Source organism: Aquarana catesbeiana, linkage group LG03 (genome assembly GCF_042186555.1).
Source record: "Aquarana catesbeiana isolate 2022-GZ linkage group LG03, ASM4218655v1, whole genome shotgun sequence".
Lineage (NCBI taxonomy): Eukaryota > Metazoa > Chordata > Amphibia > Anura > Ranidae > Aquarana > Aquarana catesbeiana.
In genome coordinates, this window is record NC_133326.1 from 554,906,986 (window position 1) to 554,925,592 (window position 18,607).

Below are 18,607 nucleotides of genomic sequence, written 5' to 3' on the forward strand. Positions count from 1 at the left end.
TGGTGACCCTCCTCGGGGCGGTCCTATGGCGCACTGCACTCACAGTAAGCCCTCAGTCTTCTGAGCTGAATTTTATTGGCTGTCATTCAACTTGGAAGACTGAGGGCATCATGTGGCTAAAAGGAAATACTGCAGGACACAGCTCTGCATCTCGGAAACTCTAGTGTTGACTTGGCCAGACAACCATTCAAACACATTCCTTTTAAAAGTATGTCCCGCCTCTTCAGAAAAGAGGAAAATATGTGATTTTAGGGAAAGTGAAAACATAAGTTGCAACAGTTCGAACCTCTATTTAAGAAATTAAATTATACAGAACTTTGTGAATATACTTTTGTAACATAAAGAATTCTCTGATTATGATGGAAAATATCAGGTTATTATTCATGACGAATTCAGCATTTTGTTCTTCAATGCTTCTTACTCCATCAACAACTGAAGTGTCTCTCCAGTAATGGATGATGGTAGACAAAATATCAAGGGAGAGATGGGGATTTAACATTTTTTTTTCATTATTTACAAGAAATTAAATGACATTTGTAACATTCAGTCCACTGGTGGGTGACCCCACTATTCCATCTCCGCTGCTATGAAAACTTTAATACTGTCCCAAAGTCCTCAGCATCATCCTTTCAACGCCGACCATCTCGTGTCCATTCTTGTTAGCTGAAAAAGGTGAATAGGGTTAATGTCACTGGAAAGATGCATATTCTGTGTTTGTTGGTGTAACTGTAGGCACATGGGACTGTACTTAAAGTAGAACTTCACCCTAAATGGAAAGTTTTGCTTTATGTCCTTCTCCCCTCTTTTTCTCGCAGTGGGAAGCTGGCTGGGAAGCCGGCAAGGAGTCGCAGCCGGCTTTCCATACTAAACATGCCAGCGCTGGGGACCCAAAGATCAGCGAAGAACGGACCCAGGTGAAGATGGCACTGGATCCTTGGACAAGTAAGTGTCCTTTAATTAAAAGTCAGCAGCTAAAGTATTTGTAGCTGCTGACTTTATTTTTTTTAAAAACTGACTTAATCACTTGCTTACTGGGCACTAGGGATGAGCTTCGGGTTCGAATCGAACATCGCATGTTCGACCGTTTGTCGAATTGCAAACGATATGGGCCGTTCGCGCCAAATTCGAGTGGTGCGTCACGGCCCAAAATTCACTGCGGCATCGCAGTGCATTGCTGGCTGATGATTGGCCAAGCATGCACTATGACCCGCATGCTTGGCCAATCACAGCGGCGTCTGTACAGAGAGCCGTAATTGGCCAAAGCCAGGGTGACTTTGGCCAATTATGGCTCAGGGGGTTTAGTACACGCCCCACACTATATAATGCCGCCTGCACTGTGTAGTGTGTTCCGGCGTTGAGAGAGAGATAGAGAGAGAGAGAGACAGCATCATTTGATTTAAGTTAGATAGAGTAGGCAGATGAGTCAGTTAGCTGCACTTACAGTGTATTGTATATATATATATATATATAAAAAAACAAAGAGAATTGATCTCTCAAGAGGACAAAAAACCCTCAGGCACTGTCTGAAAAAAGCAAGCCAAAATTTTTTTTTTTTTTAAACAATTAAATAAAACACCACACAAAAATGTATACAGCAATCCATAGAAAAAGAGGGCTATGGTGAGTGACTAACACAGGCCCTAACAGTAAAAATGACAACGTTGTCGTTTAAAATCAAAGGGGAGCCACGGCTGAGCATACCACAAACACACTCCATTCACCACTCATACACTGATGGTTATGATCTAGAGCAGTTGTGCTGAAGTGACATGATCAGTGGATCGCTCTTCAGGGGCGTGGTATAACGGGTGTTCGGGTAACTGTGGATGGAGAGCAGTGGAAGTCCATACGCCAATAAACCTGATGGGGTGGAACAGGAGCTGGCAGGGATAATGCCAAGGGGACACAGCAGAAATGACCGGCAGTGACTGACAGTTCATCTGGTTATACAAGTAAGCATTATAACATGGCAGCATCAGGCACAGCAAATTGAGCTTGCAGCATCTAGCAGATCTTGCATATAGAAAAGTATATAGATGGCTATGAATGGCAGCAGCAAGCAGGAGAAGAGGGAAGCTGGCTAATAAACAACAGGAGAAATATGGTCATACAGAGGGGGAAATATCTCTCACCACCCGACCAGTGACTGACATCCGTGTGTTGCCATGCTTAACCCCAGCAAGCGACTTGGGGTGTGAGTCCGTATAGAGCCGTTTTGCTGCTTCAGTATCTGTTTCCAAATAGCGCTGCGCTCGCCGTGCAGAGTGGAGTGATCAGGTACATGAGACGCCGGTCATCAGCTGTAAGGTCCCAGCTGATCATCCATCCTCAGCGTTTGCATGTGGCTCCGGAGTAGCGTGCTGATACCCTAGGTGTTGTATGTATATATATATATATATATATACTGTATTCAGTTTAGCTAGATCCGTTCCTGTTAATCTCTTCCTGCTGACAGGCAGGCATGTGTTTTTACAGTATTTACAGCTACCTGAAGAAAATTGCTGGTGTTCTTCTGATCCTGTTAGCTACAGTATTTACAGTTTGTGTAGTGCGTCCTCTGCACAGTGTGCACCTAAATCTACCTGAAGAAAATTGGTGGTGTTCTTCTGATCCTATTAGTACCGCAGGCAGCTGTAGTATTTACAAGTTAGTGTAGTGCATCCTCTGCACAGTGTGCACCTAAAGCTACCTGAAGAAAATTGGTGGTGTTCTTCTGATCCTATTAGTACCGCAGGCAGCTGTAGTATTTACAAGTTAGTGTAGTGCATCCTCTGCACAGTGTGCACCTAAAGCTACCTGAAGAAAATTGGTGGTGTTCTTCTGACCCTTTTAGTACCGCAGGCTCTGCAGTATTTTCAAGTTAGTGTAGTGCGTCCTCTGCACAGTGTGCACCTAAAGCTACCTGAAGAAAATTGGTGGTGTTCGTCTGATCCTATTAGTACCGCAGGCAACTGTAGTATTTACAAGTTAGTGTAGTGCGTCCTCTGCACAGTGTGCACCTAAAGCTACCTGAAGAAAATTGGTGGTGTTCTTCTGATCATATTAGTACCGCAGGCAGCTGCAGTATTTACAAGTTAGTGTAGTGCGTCCTCTGCACAGTGTGCACCTAGAGCTACCTGAAGAAAATTGGTGGTGTTCTTCTGATCCTATTAGTACCGCAGGCAGCTGTAGTATTTACAAGTTAGTGTAGTGCGTCCTCTGCACAGTGTGCACCTAAAGCTACCTGAAGAAAATTGGTGGTGTTCTTCTGATCCTATTAGTACCGCAGGCAGGCAGTATTTACAAGTTAGTGTAGTGCATCCTCTGCACAGTGTGCACCTAAAGCTACCTGAAGAAAATTGGTGGTGTTCTTCTGATCCTATTAGTACCACAGGCAGCTGTAGTATTTACAAGTTAGTGTAGTGCGTCCTGTGCACAGTGAGCACCTAAAGCTACCTGAAGAAAATTTCTGTTGTTCTGCTCCTATTAATACCACAGGCAGGCGGCTACAGTATTTACAGTTAGTGTACCGTGTCCTCTGCACAGTGTGCACCTAAAGCTTCCTGAAGAAAATTGGTGGTGTTCTTCTAAACCTATTAGTACCGCAGGAAGGCAGCTGCAGTATTTACAGTTAGCGTACTGCGTTCTCTGCACAGTATGCACCTAAAGCTACCTGAAGACAATTGCTGTTGTTCTGATCCTATTAATACCACAGACAGGAAGCTACAGTATTTACAGTTAGTGTACTGCGTCCTCTGCACAGTGTGCACCTAAAGCTACCTGAAGACAATTGCTGTTGTTCTGATCCTATTAATACCACAGGCAGGCAGCTACAGTATTTACAGTGTCCTCTGCACAGTGTGCACCTAAACCTACCTGAAGAAAATTGGTGGTGTTCTTCTGATCCTATTAGTACCACAGGCAGGCAGTTGATTCTGCTAGTTGCAGTATCAGTATACATATACATCCCAGCTTTGTGCAGCTACATCTCACTGCAGGCCATTAGTATGTCTGGAAGGCCAACAAGGAGAGGCAGACAGTTACAAACCAATAAAAGAGGGCAAGCAGGCTCTGTGTCTAGAGGCAACAGTGCTGGTCATTGAGACAGTGCATCCTCATCAGCACGTGGTCATGGGACACGCTTGTCCTTTTTTTCGGCAGTTGGCCGAAACATGCGGAAGACTTGGTAGAGTGGATGACCAAGCCGTCCTCATCCTCCTCATCCTTTCTCACCCAGGCTCAGGGTACATGGTCGGGCAAAGCAGCTGCCAACGAGGCCTCTTCCCTTGGATCAATGGCATCAGTCACTCTTTCCCTAGCCCCACCATGTCCTCCTGAGGAGTCCCCCGAACTGTTTGACCACAGTGTTGGGTACATGCTCCATGAGGATGCCCAGCGTTTTGAAGGCTCCAATGATGGTACCCAGCTAGAGGAAGGCAGTAACATGAGCCCAGAGAGAGGGGGTGCCCAAGAAGGACAGCAATCTGGCAGTCATGTTCCCCCAGCTGCAGCATACTGCCAGCTTTGCTCCAGTGATGAGGAGGGAGGGGATGATGAGGTCACTGACTCCACGTGGGTGCCTGATAGGAGAGCGGAGGAGGAGGAGGCACATCTCCAACGAGGCAGGATGCCCTTCAGGGGCCAGCTTAAGGGCAGCACACTGACTGCATCACACCGCAGAGCTCCGCATGTGCAGGGCGCTGCTGTCTCTGAGCTGATTTCAAAAGTTCTTTGGTGTGGGCCTTTTTTGAGACGAGTGCATCAGATCCCACCGCTGCTGTTTGCAACATATGTCTCAAGCGTATCTCACGTGGCCAAAACATCACCCACTTGGGCACCATATGCTTGACCAGACATATGTCGACCTGCCATGCAGTTCGTTGGCAAACGTACCTAAAAGACCCACACCAAAGAACAAAGCGGACCTCTCCTTGCTCCTCATCAGCTGGGATCTCCAACCCCACTATACCTTCAGTCCTCTCTGAAACCTGCACTGAGAGGAATGAAGGTGTAGAATTAGGTGTGTCACAGCCAAGTACTTGCGAGCAATCTGCTATCGGTACACCAACGTCAGATTGTACCAGGCAAATTTACCTGCCCCAGCTGCTGCACCGCCAAAAGAAGTTCGCTCCCAGCCATCCACATGCCCAGCGGTTGAATGCTAGCTTGGCTAAATTGCTAGCACTTCAACTGCTGCCTTTTCAGTTGGTAGACTCTGCCCCTTGCGTGAGTTTATGGAATGTGCGGTTCCTCAGTGGCAGGTTCCCAAACACCACTTTTTCTCACGGAAGGAGATTCCGGCTCTCTACTGGCACGTGGAAGGCAATGTCTTGGCCTCGCTGGACAGGGCAGTCAGCGGTAAGGTGCATATTACTGCTGACTCATGGTTCAGCAGGCATGGACAGGAACGTTACCTATCTTTCACTGCGCACTGGGTGACTCTTCTGGCAGCTGAGAAGGATGCAGGACAGGGTGCGGTAGTGTTGGAGGTTGTTCCGCCACCATGCCTCCAAAATTCTACTAGTGGTGATTCTGCCACACCTCTCTCCTCCACCCCCTCCTCTTCTTCTTTCTCCATGGCCTCTTCCTGTGCTGAGTTGTCCTCGGAACCAGCGGTGCTCCATAGGCGTTCAAGGGGATATGCAACCACGCAGGCAAAAAGATGCCATGCGGTGCTTGAGCTGGTGTGCTTGGGGGACAGGAGCCACACTGGGGCAGAGATTCTGTCAGCTCTGCAGGGGCAGGTTCAGAGGTGGTTGATGCCACGCCAGCTTAAGGCAGGTATGGTGGTTTGCGACAATGGCACCAACCTCCTCTCCGCCCTCCAACAGGGACAACTGACCCATGTGCCCTGTTTGGCTCACGTCCTTAACTTGGTGGTGCAGCGGTTCTTGGGCAGGTACCCAGGCTTACAGGATGTCCTGAGGCAGGCCAGGAAAGTCTGTGTGCAGGTCATATAATGCCAGTGCTCGGCTGGCTGACCTCTAAAAGGAATTTAACCTGCCCAAGAACCGCCTAATCTGTGACATGCCCACCAGGTGGAACTCAACGTTGGCCATGCTGCAGCAGCTGCACATGCAGCAGAGGGCCATCAATGAGTACCTATGCGACTATGGCACCAGGACAGGATCAGGGGACCTTGTTTTTTTGATCAGGGATGCATGCACTGTCCTGTCACCATTTGAGGAGGCCACGAGGATGGTGAGCAGTGACAGTGCATGCATCAGTGACACTGTCCCTCTTGTCCACCTGTTGGAGCATACGCTGCGTGGAATAATGGACAGGGCACTTGAGGCAGAACAGAGGGAGGAAGAGGAGGACTTCCTTGTCTGTCAAGGCCCCCTTTATCCAGACAGTGTTCCTGCGTGCCCGCCGATCACACAGGAAGAGGGCGAGAAGGAGGAGGATTGTGTCATCATGGAGGTGGAGCCTGGCACTCAGCATCAGCAGCAGTCTTCAAGAGATCATTTACAGTCCGAAGAAACCCATGGACTTGTACATGGCTGGGTGGGGGTGGCTGCGGATCATGTCGTCCTTAGTGACCCAGAGGACTCTGGACCAAATGCCTCAGCAAACCTACGCTGCATAGCCTCCCTGATCCTGCAAAGCCTGCGAAAGGATCCTTGTATTCGTGGTATCGAGGGGATGGATGATTACTGGCTTGCAACCCTCCTTGATCCACTTTACAAGGGTAAGGTTGCGGACGTTATCTTGCCGTTGCAGAGGGAGCAGAGGATGAAACATCTTCGGGAGGCCTTGCAGAAAGGTTTGTGCAATGAGTTTCCAGAGCCTGGGAGGTTACAATTTCCTGGTCCTCCTGGACAACGTATTGCTGAGGCTTCAGTCAGTCACAGAAGGAGCGGTGGAGAAGGTGGCCATCTGACCGATGTGTTCAGACAATTTTTTAGTTCGCAGCCCCGAGGTCTGATCGGTTCCAGCAACCATTGCCAGCATCTGATTCACATGGTACAGGATTACCTAGGGGCAAGATCAGACTTGGACACCTTTCCCACCGAAAATCCTATGGGTTACTGGGTCTTCAGGATGGATCACTGGCCAGAGCTTGCACAGTATGCAATTGAGCTACTGGCCTGTCCTGCCTCCAGCGTTCTTTCAGAACGCACATTCAGTGCTGCTGGAGGCTTTGTAACCGATCACAGGGTGCACCTGTCCACCAAATCGGTCGATCGGCTGACCTTCATAAAAATGAAGTCTTGGATCACCAGCTACCAAACACTTGATGCAACCGATTGATTTTTTTTTTTAATGTGAGATCCCTTCAAGACTGCCTATGCTGATACTGAGTGACTATCCTGTTATGCTGAGTCACAATCCTCTCCGCCTCAATTTTCATGTTGATAACTTGTAAGAAAATTTTTTGGTTCTGGGCACCACCACCAGTGGCCAAGGCCCAATTTTTCTGCCCCTGTTTAACAGGGGCGTGTAAATAAAATTTTTGCTGCAATACTTTGCAGCAGGGCTCATTCCTGGGCTCCAACTATAGCATCTGTGAGGGGTTGCAGTGTTGTGGCAATTTTTCTGGCCCTGTTTAACAGGGGCGTGTAATTACAATTTTTGATGCAATACTTTGCAGCAGGGCTCATTCCTGCGCTCCAGCTAGAGTATCTGTGAGGGGTTGCAGTGTTGTGGTACTAGCACCAGTGCCCAAGGCCCAATTTTTCAGCCCCTGTTTAACAGGGGCGCATAATTACAATTTTTAATGCATTACTTTGCAGCAGGGCTCATTCCTGCGCTCCAACTATAGCATCTGTGAGGGGTTGCAGTGTTGTAGCGCCAATACCTAAGGCCCAATTTTTCTGCCCCTGTTCAACAGGGACATGTAATTACAATTCTTGATCTAATATTTCACAGCAGGGCCCATTCCTGCGCCAACCAAGAGTAACTGTGGGGGCTTACAGTGTTGTGGCAACACCACCACCAAAGGCTCAATTGTTCTGCCCCTGTTCAACAGGTGTATGTAATTACAATTCTTGATATAATATTTCACAACAGGGCCCGTTCCAGCACCCACCAAGAGTAACTGTGAGGACTTACAGTGTTGTGGCACCGGCATCACCACCACCAAAGGCCCAATTTTTCTACCACTGTTCAACAATGGCATGTAATTACAATTCTTGTTCTAATATTTCAAAGCAGGGCCTGTTCCTGCGCCCACCAAGAGTAACTGTGAGGGCTTACAGTGTTGTGGCAACACCAACACCTAAGGCCCCAATTTCTGCAGAGTATATAGGGCAGGCACCTACTTTCAAACATCCAACTTACAAACGACTCCTACTTGCAAATGGAAGGAGACAACAGGAAGTGAGATGAAATCTACACCTAGGAAGGGAAATTCTCTCCTTTAAGAGTTAATATGGGAAAAATGTGTCTCCTCTTCACTGATGCTTTATCACAAATCCTTGTTTCACTGAAAACCCCAAATTTAAAAAAAACATTTGTCATTGGGACAGAAAGTGAGGTGAAATCTTCTGAAGAGGTGCACAGACAGCAAAACAAATGTTACAGGGGTGATAACCTTTCCCTATGTTTTCCAAAAAGCTTAAAAATAGATTTTTTGGCTGGAACTACACTTTAAAAACTTCAAAACTACAAACAGATTCTACTTAACAACAAACCTACAGTCCCTGTCTTGTTTGCACCGACTGTATACTGCTGTTCAGAGTATATAGGGCCTGGGGGCCCCACGCCTTTCCTTTTTTTAATTTGGGTGCGGGGTTCCCCTTAATATCCATACAAGACCCAAATGGCCTGGTAATGGACTGGGGGTGGAGGGCACCCATGCCGTTTGTCTCACTGATTTTCATCCATATTGCCGGGACCCGACAAAAATGTCATTTTGAGCAGGGACTGTTCTAAGCACGGGAAACACGCGCCACTTTACAGGTATACTATAGACACCACCCAGGTATGATATTTAAAGGAATATTTCACTTTTTTTTCACTTTAAGCATCATTAAAATCACTGTTTTTAAAACTTTTTTTTGCATTGATACATGTCCCCTGGGGCAGGACCCGGGTCCCCAAACCCTTTTTAGGACAATAACTTGCATATTAGCCTTTAAAATTAGCACTTTTGATTTCGAACGTTCGAGTCCCATAGACTTTAATGGGGTTCTAAAGTTCGCGCGAACTTTCGGTCCGTTCACAGGCTCTGGTGCAAACCGAACCGGGGGGTGTTCGGATCATCCCTACTGGGCACCTAAACCCCCTCCTGCCCAGACCAATTTTCAGCTTTTAGCGCTGTGACTCATTGAATGACAATTGCGCGGTCATACCGCACTGCACCCAAATGACATTTTTATCATTTTTTTCCCACAAATAGAGCTTTCTTTTGGTGGTATTTGATCACCTCTGGGTTTTTTATTTTTTGTTAAAAAAAAATGTAAAAAGCCAGACATTTAAAAAAAAAAAAATACTAAACTGTTTTATATTTTGTTAATAAATTTTGCAAACAGGTAATTTTTCTCCTTCATTGATGTATGCTGATGAGGCTACACTGATGGGAACTGATAGGCTGCACTGATGGGCACTGATAAGGCAGCACTGATGGGCACTGATAAGGAGGCACTGATGGGCACTAATAGGCGACACTGGTGGGCACTGATGAGGTGGCACTGGTGGAACCTGATAGGTGGCATTGATGTGTTTGGATTTGTTTACACACACACGTCCCTGTTCTGCCTCTTGTGCCCGCGAATGCTCGTGGCCAGCTCGCGACCGTTGCCCACGAGCATCGTCACCCCCGATGTGCAGCAGGTGCATGCGCGCGCCTGCTATCCCGATCCCGCGAGCCGACGTATAGCTACGAAGGCTCGCGGGATCGTGCGACCTGCCGCAGTAAAATGCTTTAAAGAGGGACTACGGGGAAAATAAAAAATGCCATATATGATAGAGTCAGTCAGTAGTATTAACATAGCAGTTTTTTCTTCTGACTACCCCCTTTTAACCTGTTGACCTTGCCAGTTTTTTCCACTCCTTAAACAAGTCAAGCTGTGCAGTAAAAGTGTCTGTTAAAGGGGTTGTTAGAATAAGCCAGATTACACTGCCTGGGGTGCCTATAATGGTCAGATTTTATTCATGTGTCACTTGAAGACCAGGACTTTTCTGGCAATTTTTGTTTACATGTAACAATCAGTATTTTGTGCCAGAAAATTTCTTAGAACCCCCAAACATTACATAACCCAATTTTTTGTCAAATATAAAATATGATGTTACACTGAGTAAATAGATGCCAAACATGTCACTCTTTAAAATTGCAGATGTACATGTAACGGCAGAAAACGACACCCATGTTATAATCCATAGGCTTTAAAAGCCTTTTCAGGTTACCACTTTAAATTTACACAGTAGGTCTGGAACTAGGTCTGGAGCTAGAATTACTGCCCTTTAATTGATGTCTGTGGTGATACCTCACATGTGTGGAACAATCGCTGTTTGAGTGCATATGGGACTGACACACGCGTTTGCCTTGCACGCGAGTACGGTGGGACTGGGGCACTTTAAAACATTCTTTTTATAAACTTTTTTTTTTTTACTTTATTTTTACACGTTCGCTTTAATTACTTTCTTTTTTTTAATCACTTTTATAGCTGTCACAAGGAATGTAAACATCACTCGTGACAGCAATTGGCATGTGACAGGTACTCTTTATGGAGAGATCTGGGTTCTATAAGACCCCATATCTATCCTCAAAAGTATTTGATCACACCAAGATCGGTGTGATCAAATGCTTTTCATTTATGAAAATATCACCATTTACTTCTGGGGAAATCAGAAGTGATGTAAGCTCATCACTTGTGGGTTCCTATCATAGAGGTGTTCAAAGAAGCTCCAGTCTTTGACCGCCTCTATGATCAGCCAGTGGAAATGCCAGCTGGTCAATTAGGACTCACGCTGGGATGGGAGATCCCGGTAAAGCCGCGGAAGGCGGTAGGAGGGGTCTTTCTGCCCCCCTGCTGTTGGTAAAAGCAATCCAGCAGCTAGTTAGCTGCTAGGAATGCTTTTACAAGAGAGCTGACTGTCGGCTCTAAAAAAAAAAAAAAAAAAAAACGGTATCAGGATGATGCCTGCAGCCTGCATCCTCCCGGTATAACCATTTGAAGTTTAGCAATGTATAAGTACGTCGCTGGTCGTCAAGTGGTTAAACATTTTTTCCCTAAAGAAAAATAAAACTTGCTGTAACTGCTTAAAAAGTGTTAGCTGGAGTCGGGCTTTAATTTGTTTGTCTCTTAGGCTCCATTCACACCTGAACGTTCCGGAATCGCCCACGTTTCCAGGATCACTTCAAAATGCGGGATGCGTTTGCGATGGGAATACTTCTAATGGCACCTCAATCATGGTGCAGTTTTGCTGCGTTAGTCGCAGGATGAATCGCGCTGCAATAGCAGCAAAGTTGCAATGCGTGAAGCTTGTCGTTCAAAAAAGGAGCAGGAGCTTCTTTTGGGTGATATCGCAATATCGCATATTTTCTGCAATTGCAGCGTGATTTACAGTGGCAAAAATCGCACCGCAATTGAGGTGACATTAGAGGTAATGACATCGCAAACGCGTCCCGCATTTTGCCGCGATTATGGAATGCCCAGGTGTAAATGGAGCCTTAAAGTTCATCTAAAACTCAATTTCCATCTAAGACTACCTTGCCCAGGAGGTGACAATGCTGTTTGCTTTGCAGTGAAATCGCACAGCATTATTGCATGAAGGGGATAATAATGAATCTACTGGCAGAATCAACAGGTAACAAAAACCAAATGACAGGAGAGACTGTAAATGCTAGTGAAAGACTGCTTTATATGTGTCATTTTTTATTTTACCTATAAGGCTCCTTTCATACGGGCTTTACGATCAGGTCCACCTGTCAGTCTTTTAGGCGGACCTGATTGGACGCTCCATGCACCTCTATGGAGCGGCAGTCCATTTTCGTCCAATCTCCATAGAGGACAGCGGAGCTTTGACAGGTCCATCACCGCACAGTGAGCGGAGAGGGACCTGTCATCCATCTGCCCAGCGGAGATAAGCGGAGCGATCCCTGCTGAGTAAAGCGGAGTCCGTACATGGACAAGCCTGTGTGAAAGGAACCTATCACGTAGCAGTATGGTTACGTGATCCATATGTCAAAGGATAAAGCCTAAGCATTTCTAATTGGACATAATGGATACTTCAGGAGTATCTGCATAAATGATTGGGTATAAAAGAGGTTTGTTTTTAGAGAATAGCAATAAATAATGTCAGTGATTGGGGTATGCTAGGTTAAAAGGGGTGTGGTCTACACCCTAACAGCCAGTTGGATTGAAGAGGGTGGCCTGGGCAGGCCTGAAGTCATGATAGTTGTCATGCTAATCCACTGGTTTGGTTCCAGTTACTGACCAGAAACAAGTACGAATATCAGGATTATGTATTATGTTGGTTTCAGATCAGTGACTCACATTAAAGCTTTAAACAGCCAGGTAGTTAGCATTTTAAGAAGGGGGACAGCTAGTTCTCCAAGAAAGGCTAACCTTATTCGTGTAACCATGAAAAACATAAATATCTTACCGTAGTCTTTACTGCTGAATCCCCACCTGTCCGAGAGACAGAAAAATACTCATTAGATCTCAGATCCTGCAGCTGTATAATATTTGGTAACTATTTCATAATTAAAAGATGTCTTTGTTTCTTTTATTAATAATATGAGACACAGTTGTTTTCTTGCAGGTTTGATCTGCAGTTTGTTACATTTCTATACAATGGATAATGTATTATTGGTAAAATTACCAGTCCCAGCATCCATTGAGGTTAGACATGTTAGATTTGGCTTGAGGATAGAGGATGATGAAGTTGTTCAGATCAGCGACTTGGTTGTATCCGGTGTTTCTGGCATATTTATCACTGAGCTTCTCCCTGCATATGAAAGAAACACTGTTTAATCAGCCATTAATATGGCCACGTTTAGACAAGCCTGAACCGGCATTTGTTTCGCATTTTTGAAGCTTTTCAAGAAATTTGCTAACTCAACACCTATCCCTTTCACTTTTTAAGGGAATTTGTACTATAGGAACACAGGATGCAAAGGCATCTTCTTACAACACAGAGATTCCACATTTGTATTTGGCATTGTATGCAAACAAGACTTTGTTTTTCTTATAAATTAGAGGCAGGTTTTCCAGGTCCCCTTTGCTGCCTAATGAGATTGAATGCTGGGGAATGCTGTACTTTGTGTTTTCCCATATGTTTTGAATTAGCCCTCCCATTGTGCACCTCATTCAGGGGTTTAAACTGTTTCTGTTTTATTTTAATGTATTTTTTTAGCTAAAGCAAACACAAAGCAAAGATAAGTGGGGCCAATCAGAAAAGGGGAGGAGAGATAATGGGATTGTAACATAATAATATTGCTTAACCATTTAAGGACCAGCCGCCGCAGTTATGCTGCGGCACGTTGGCTCCCCTGGGTGAATCGCCGTAGCTGTACGTCGGCCGCTTTAAGACCATTAGGAGGGGGCGCACGCAAGCTGCGATGACGGAGCCGATGCGCGTGTCCGGTGGCCACGATGTCCTCCGGGCACCAGCGATCATTCCTGAGAGAAACAGAACGGAGATCTTGCTGCTGATCTTCTCTGGTAAGTTGTACACTTGCAGAGCACTTGAAGCACAAGTTCTAGTTGACACGTTTTCAATTTGTAGCAAATTTGTGTGGCAAGTCTCTAGCAAGGGCAAATTTGCAGTGGTGAGTCTACAGCAAGAGCCCCGCAAGTCTACAGCAAGAGCCCCGCAAGTCTACAGCAAGAGCCCCCGCAAGTCTACAGCAAGAGCCCCCGCAAGTCTACAGCAAGAGCCCCCGCAAGTCTACAGCAAGAGCCCCGCAAGTCTACAGCAAGAGACTCGCAAGTCTACAGCAAGAGCCCCGCAAGTCTACAGCAAGAGCCCCACACGTCTACAGCAAGAGCCCCGCATGTCTACAGCAAGAGACTCGCAAGTCTCCGTTTTTGGCAAGAAAAAAAATGCAAGCAGCGCAAATCTATAATCCCACAATCTAGTGATAGTGAACCCACTCCTTTTAACCTAATCCCTTACTGTACACATGTGAAATACATTCACTCCAACAATCATATATATAATAAACCCTGTGTCATTGCATAAAATTATTAATATATCATACAAAAATTATTTGTTTCTATGAAACAATCCCAGATATCAAGTAATTGTGCTGCAGCAAGTCCACATTGCATGACTCCAAATCAAATTTCTTTGCAAACATTCTGCAAGTTCTGGCTCAGTTATGTTGTGTAATAGTTATCCCACCACAGGGGCCACTGCAGCTGTGTTTTCATCCTTGTTCCCTGCTGTGTGTAAGGTTTTTCTTTAATTGGTGATGTGAATAGTATAGGGCGGGATAATGGCAGATGTGGGTAGTATAGGTCGATATAGTGGAAGATGAGGGTGGTATAGGGAGGTATAGTGGCAGATGTGGATAGTATAGGGAGGCATAGTGGCCGATGTGGGTAGTAAAGGGAGGTATAGTGGCAGAAGTGGGTAGTATAGGCAGGTATAGTGGTAGATGTTGGTAGTATAGAGAGGTATAGTGGCAAATGTAGGTGGTATAGGGAGATGTTGTGGCAGATGTGACTAGTATGGGGAAGTATAGTGACAGATGTAGGTAGTATAGAGAGGTATAGTGGCAGATGTGGGTAGTATAGGGGGTATAGTGGCAGATGTGGGTAGTCTATTGCAGTATAGTGGCAAATGTGGGTAGTATAGGGAGGTATAGTGGCAGATGTGAGTAGCATAGGGTGGTATAGTGGCAGATGTGGGTGGTATAGAGAGGTATAATGGCAGATGTGGGTAGTATAGGGAGGTATAGTGGCAGATGTGAGTAGTATAGGGTGGTATAGTGGGAGATGTGAGTAGTATACGGTGGTATAGTGGCAGATGTGGGTAGTATAGAGAGGTATAGTGACAGATGTGGGTAGTATAGGAAGGTATAGTGGCAGATGTGGGTAGTATAGGGAGGTATTGTTGCAGATGTGAGTAGTATAGGGTGGTATAGTGGCAGATGTGAGTAGTATAGGGTGGTATAGTGGCAGATTTGGGTAGTATAGGGAGGTATAGTGGCAGATGTGGGTAGTATAGGAAGGTATAGTGGCAGATGTGGGTAGTACAGGGAGGTATAGTGGCAGGTGTGAGTAGTATAGGGAGGTATAGTGGCAGGTGTGAGTAGTATAGGGAGGTATAGTGGCAGGTGTGAGTAGTATAGGGTGGTATAGTGATCCAGAAATGTTGCACAAGAGCCTTGGCTGTCCTGGGACTCTCCCATTGGCTCCTGCTGCTGTCATTTAAAGTCAGTGAGCCAATGAGGAGAAAGAGGAGGCCGGGCTGAGCCGCAGCTCCATGTCTGAATGGACACACAGAGCACCAGTTCAGCACGGGTGCACATATAGCAAGCTGTTTGCTGTGGGGGGCACTTGGAAGTTGGGAGGGGCCAGGAGCACCAGGAGGGGACCCGAGAAAAGGAGAATCTGGGCTGCTCTGTGCAAAACCACTGCACAGAGCAGTTAAGTATGACATGTTTGTTATTTTTAAACAAAAATCAAGACTTTAATATCAGTTTAACTACCCCCTGCTACAGCTGAATGTCAGGGTACTGTTGGAGCTCACTGGATTTTAACTCACTTCCTGTTGTATATCCAGGACAGGAAGTGACAGTTTCCCTGTGAGGACACAGGCCGTACCATGCAGTTTGGTTCAGCACGATTTTAAAAATCATGCCTGTCGTATTGCATTTGGCAGTCCACTGAAATATTAGGCTGTCAAAAGCACATCGTACAGGAACATGCGATAATGCATTAATGCATCCATTATGGTGTGAACTGTCCCCTAAAAACAAGATTTAGAAAGGTTTCAGAAACCTGTTATTGCCAGAAATAGACGCGATAGCCTGTGTTGTGTACAAACTTCAATGGCATGAGCTTAAATAACACACACAGCTACAGCTAAATGGGTTAAGCTACATTTGCACGGGTGTTACAGCGATTACCACAGATGATCGCTTTCTGTGGAAACAGGCAGAAATAGATGTTACATCCAGTAGCAGGAATCAGTAGATTCTTGCCACTGGGATTTGCACTGGGGCTAAACGCCCTTGTGAATGTAGCCTTATGCCCCGTACACACGGTCAGATTTTCCAAAGAAAGTGTTCGATGGGAGCTTGTTGTCGGAAATTCCGACCGTGTGTGGGCTCCATCGGACATTTTCCATCGGAATTTCCGTCACACAAAATTTGAGATCTGGATTTCAAATTTTCCTACAACAAAATCCATTGTCGTAAATTCCGATCGTGTGTACACAATTCCAAAGCACAAAGTTCCATGCATGCTCAGAATCAAGCAGAAGAGCCGCACTGGCTATTGAACTTCCTTTTTCTAGTCCCGTCGTACGTGTTGTACGTCACCGTGTTCTTGACGTTCAGAATTTCTGACAACATTTGTGTGACCGTGTGTATGCAAGACAAGTTTGAGCCAACATCCGTCGGAAAAAAAAAACATGGATTTTGTTGTCGGAACATCCTATCGCATGTACAGGGCATAAGAGGACCAACATAACCCTATAAATGTTATTTTTCTCCCTAGGAGCCGTGAACAAGTACAGGAGCATTGCTGGAATTTCTTATGATCTTTATCTTTTTGTACGTAAAATAAACATTTTATACAAAAATAAAAAAGGATATAAAACATTTGTCTAAACATTTGTGGGAAAATGGCAAATTGCTAATTTGGTTTCCCTTTTTAAACAATGTCTCACCTTGCCTGAAGACATCCATGGAATACAATGTGCAGTCTGCATTCTGAAATAAATATTATAAAGGGGTCAACAGATTATAAAGATATACTGCACAGCTGTTTGGGTGCAGACAGTCTGAGAATAAGATGACTGAAAAACGGTTTAGAAAAAGCAGTAACTTCTTTTCACTTCACTTTCATCAATTCATTGTCTTGCCAAGCCTGCCACTTAACCACTTGAGCCCTGGACCATTATGCTGCCTAAGGACCAAAGGTCTTTTTCCAATTTGGCACTGCGTCGCTTTAACTGCTAATTGCGCGGTCATGCAATGCTGTACCCAAACGAAATTTGCGTCCTTTTCTTCCCACAAATAGAGCTTTCTTTTGATGGTATTTGATCACCTCTGCAGTTTTTTGCCCTATAAACGGAAAAAGACCGAAAATTTTGAAAAAAAATGATATTTTCTACTTTTTGTTATAAAAAAATCCAATAAACTAAATTTTAGTCATACATTTAGGCCAAAATGTATTCGGCCACATGTCTTTGGTAAAAAAAATGTCAATAAGCGTATATTTATTGGTTTGCGCAAAAGTTATAGCGTCTACAAACTAGGGTACATTTTCTGTAATTTACACAGCTTTTAGTTTATGACTGCCTATGTCATTTCTTGAGGTGCTAAAATGGCAGGGCAGTACAAAACCCCCCCAAATGACCCCATTTTGGAAAGTAGACACCCCAAGGAAATTGCTGAGAGGCATGTTGAACCCATTGAATATTTTTTTTTTTTGTCCCAAGTGATTGAATAATGACAAAAAAAAAAAAAAATATTTACAAAAAGTTGTCACTAAATGATATATTGCTCACACAGGCCATGGGCATATGTGGAATTGCACCCCAAAATACATTTAGCTGCTTCTCCTGAGTATGGGGATACCACATGTGTGGGACTTTTTGGGAGCCTAGCCGCGTACGGGGCCCCGAAATCCAATCACCGCCTTCAGGATTTCTAAGGGTGAAAATTTTTGATTTCACTCTTCACTGCCTATCACAGTTTCGGAGGCCATGGAATGCCCAGGTGGCACAAAACCCCCCCAAATGACCCCATTTTGGAAAGTAGACACCCCAAGCTATTTGCTGAGAGGCATGATGAGTATTTTGCAGCTCTCATTTGTTTTTGAAAATGAAGAAAGACAAGAAAAAACAATTTTTTTTTTCTTTTTTCAAATTTCAAAACTGTGTGACAAAAAGTGAGGTCTGCAAAATACTCACTATACCTCTCAGCAAATAGCTTTGGGTGTCTACTTTCCAAAATGGGGTAATTTGGGGGGGTTTTGTGCCACCTGGGCTTTCCATGGCCTCCGAAACTGTGATAGGCAGTGAAGAGTGAAATCAAAAATTCACGCCCTTAGAAAGCCTGAAGGCGGTACTTGGTTTTCGGGGTCCCGTACGCGGCTAGGCTCCCAAAAAGTCTCACACATGTGGTATCCCCGTACTCAGGAGAAGCAGCAGAATGTATTTTGGGGTGTAATTTCACATATTCCCATGGCATGTTTGAGCAATATATCATTTAGTGACAACTTTGTGCAAAAAAAAAAAAAATAAAAAATTGTCTCTTTCCCGCAACTTGTGTCGCAATATAAAATATTCCATGGACTCGACATGCCTCTCAGCAAATAGCTTGGGGTGTCTACTTTCCAAAATGGGGTCATTTGGGGGGGGGGGGTTTGAACTGTCCTGGCATTTTATGCACAACATTTAGAAGCTTATGTCACACATCACCCACTCTTCTAACCACTTGAAGACAAAGCCCTTTCTGACACTCATTGTTTACATGAAAAAGTTTTTTTTTTTTTGCAAA

The 18,607-nt window shown here is 45.0% G+C and overlaps 1 protein-coding gene across 1 annotated transcript in view; it reads right to left on the reverse strand.

Annotated features, from left to right (window-relative positions):
- Nucleotides 1-378: 378 nt before the first annotated feature.
- Nucleotides 379-18,607, reverse strand: part of LOC141134639 (poly(3-hydroxybutyrate) depolymerase-like) — a 94,492-nt gene continuing 76,263 nt past the window's right edge. Inside the window, exons 8-11 of the mRNA XM_073624089.1 lie at nt 16,771-16,813; nt 12,751-12,876; nt 12,532-12,557; nt 379-663 (exon numbers count right to left, since the gene is read on the reverse strand). Of these exons, the coding sequence (XP_073480190.1) occupies nt 596-663; nt 12,532-12,557; nt 12,751-12,876; nt 16,771-16,813 (263 nt within the window). The 3' untranslated portion in view covers nt 379-595. The remainder of the gene's footprint in view (nt 664-12,531; nt 12,558-12,750; nt 12,877-16,770; nt 16,814-18,607) is intronic.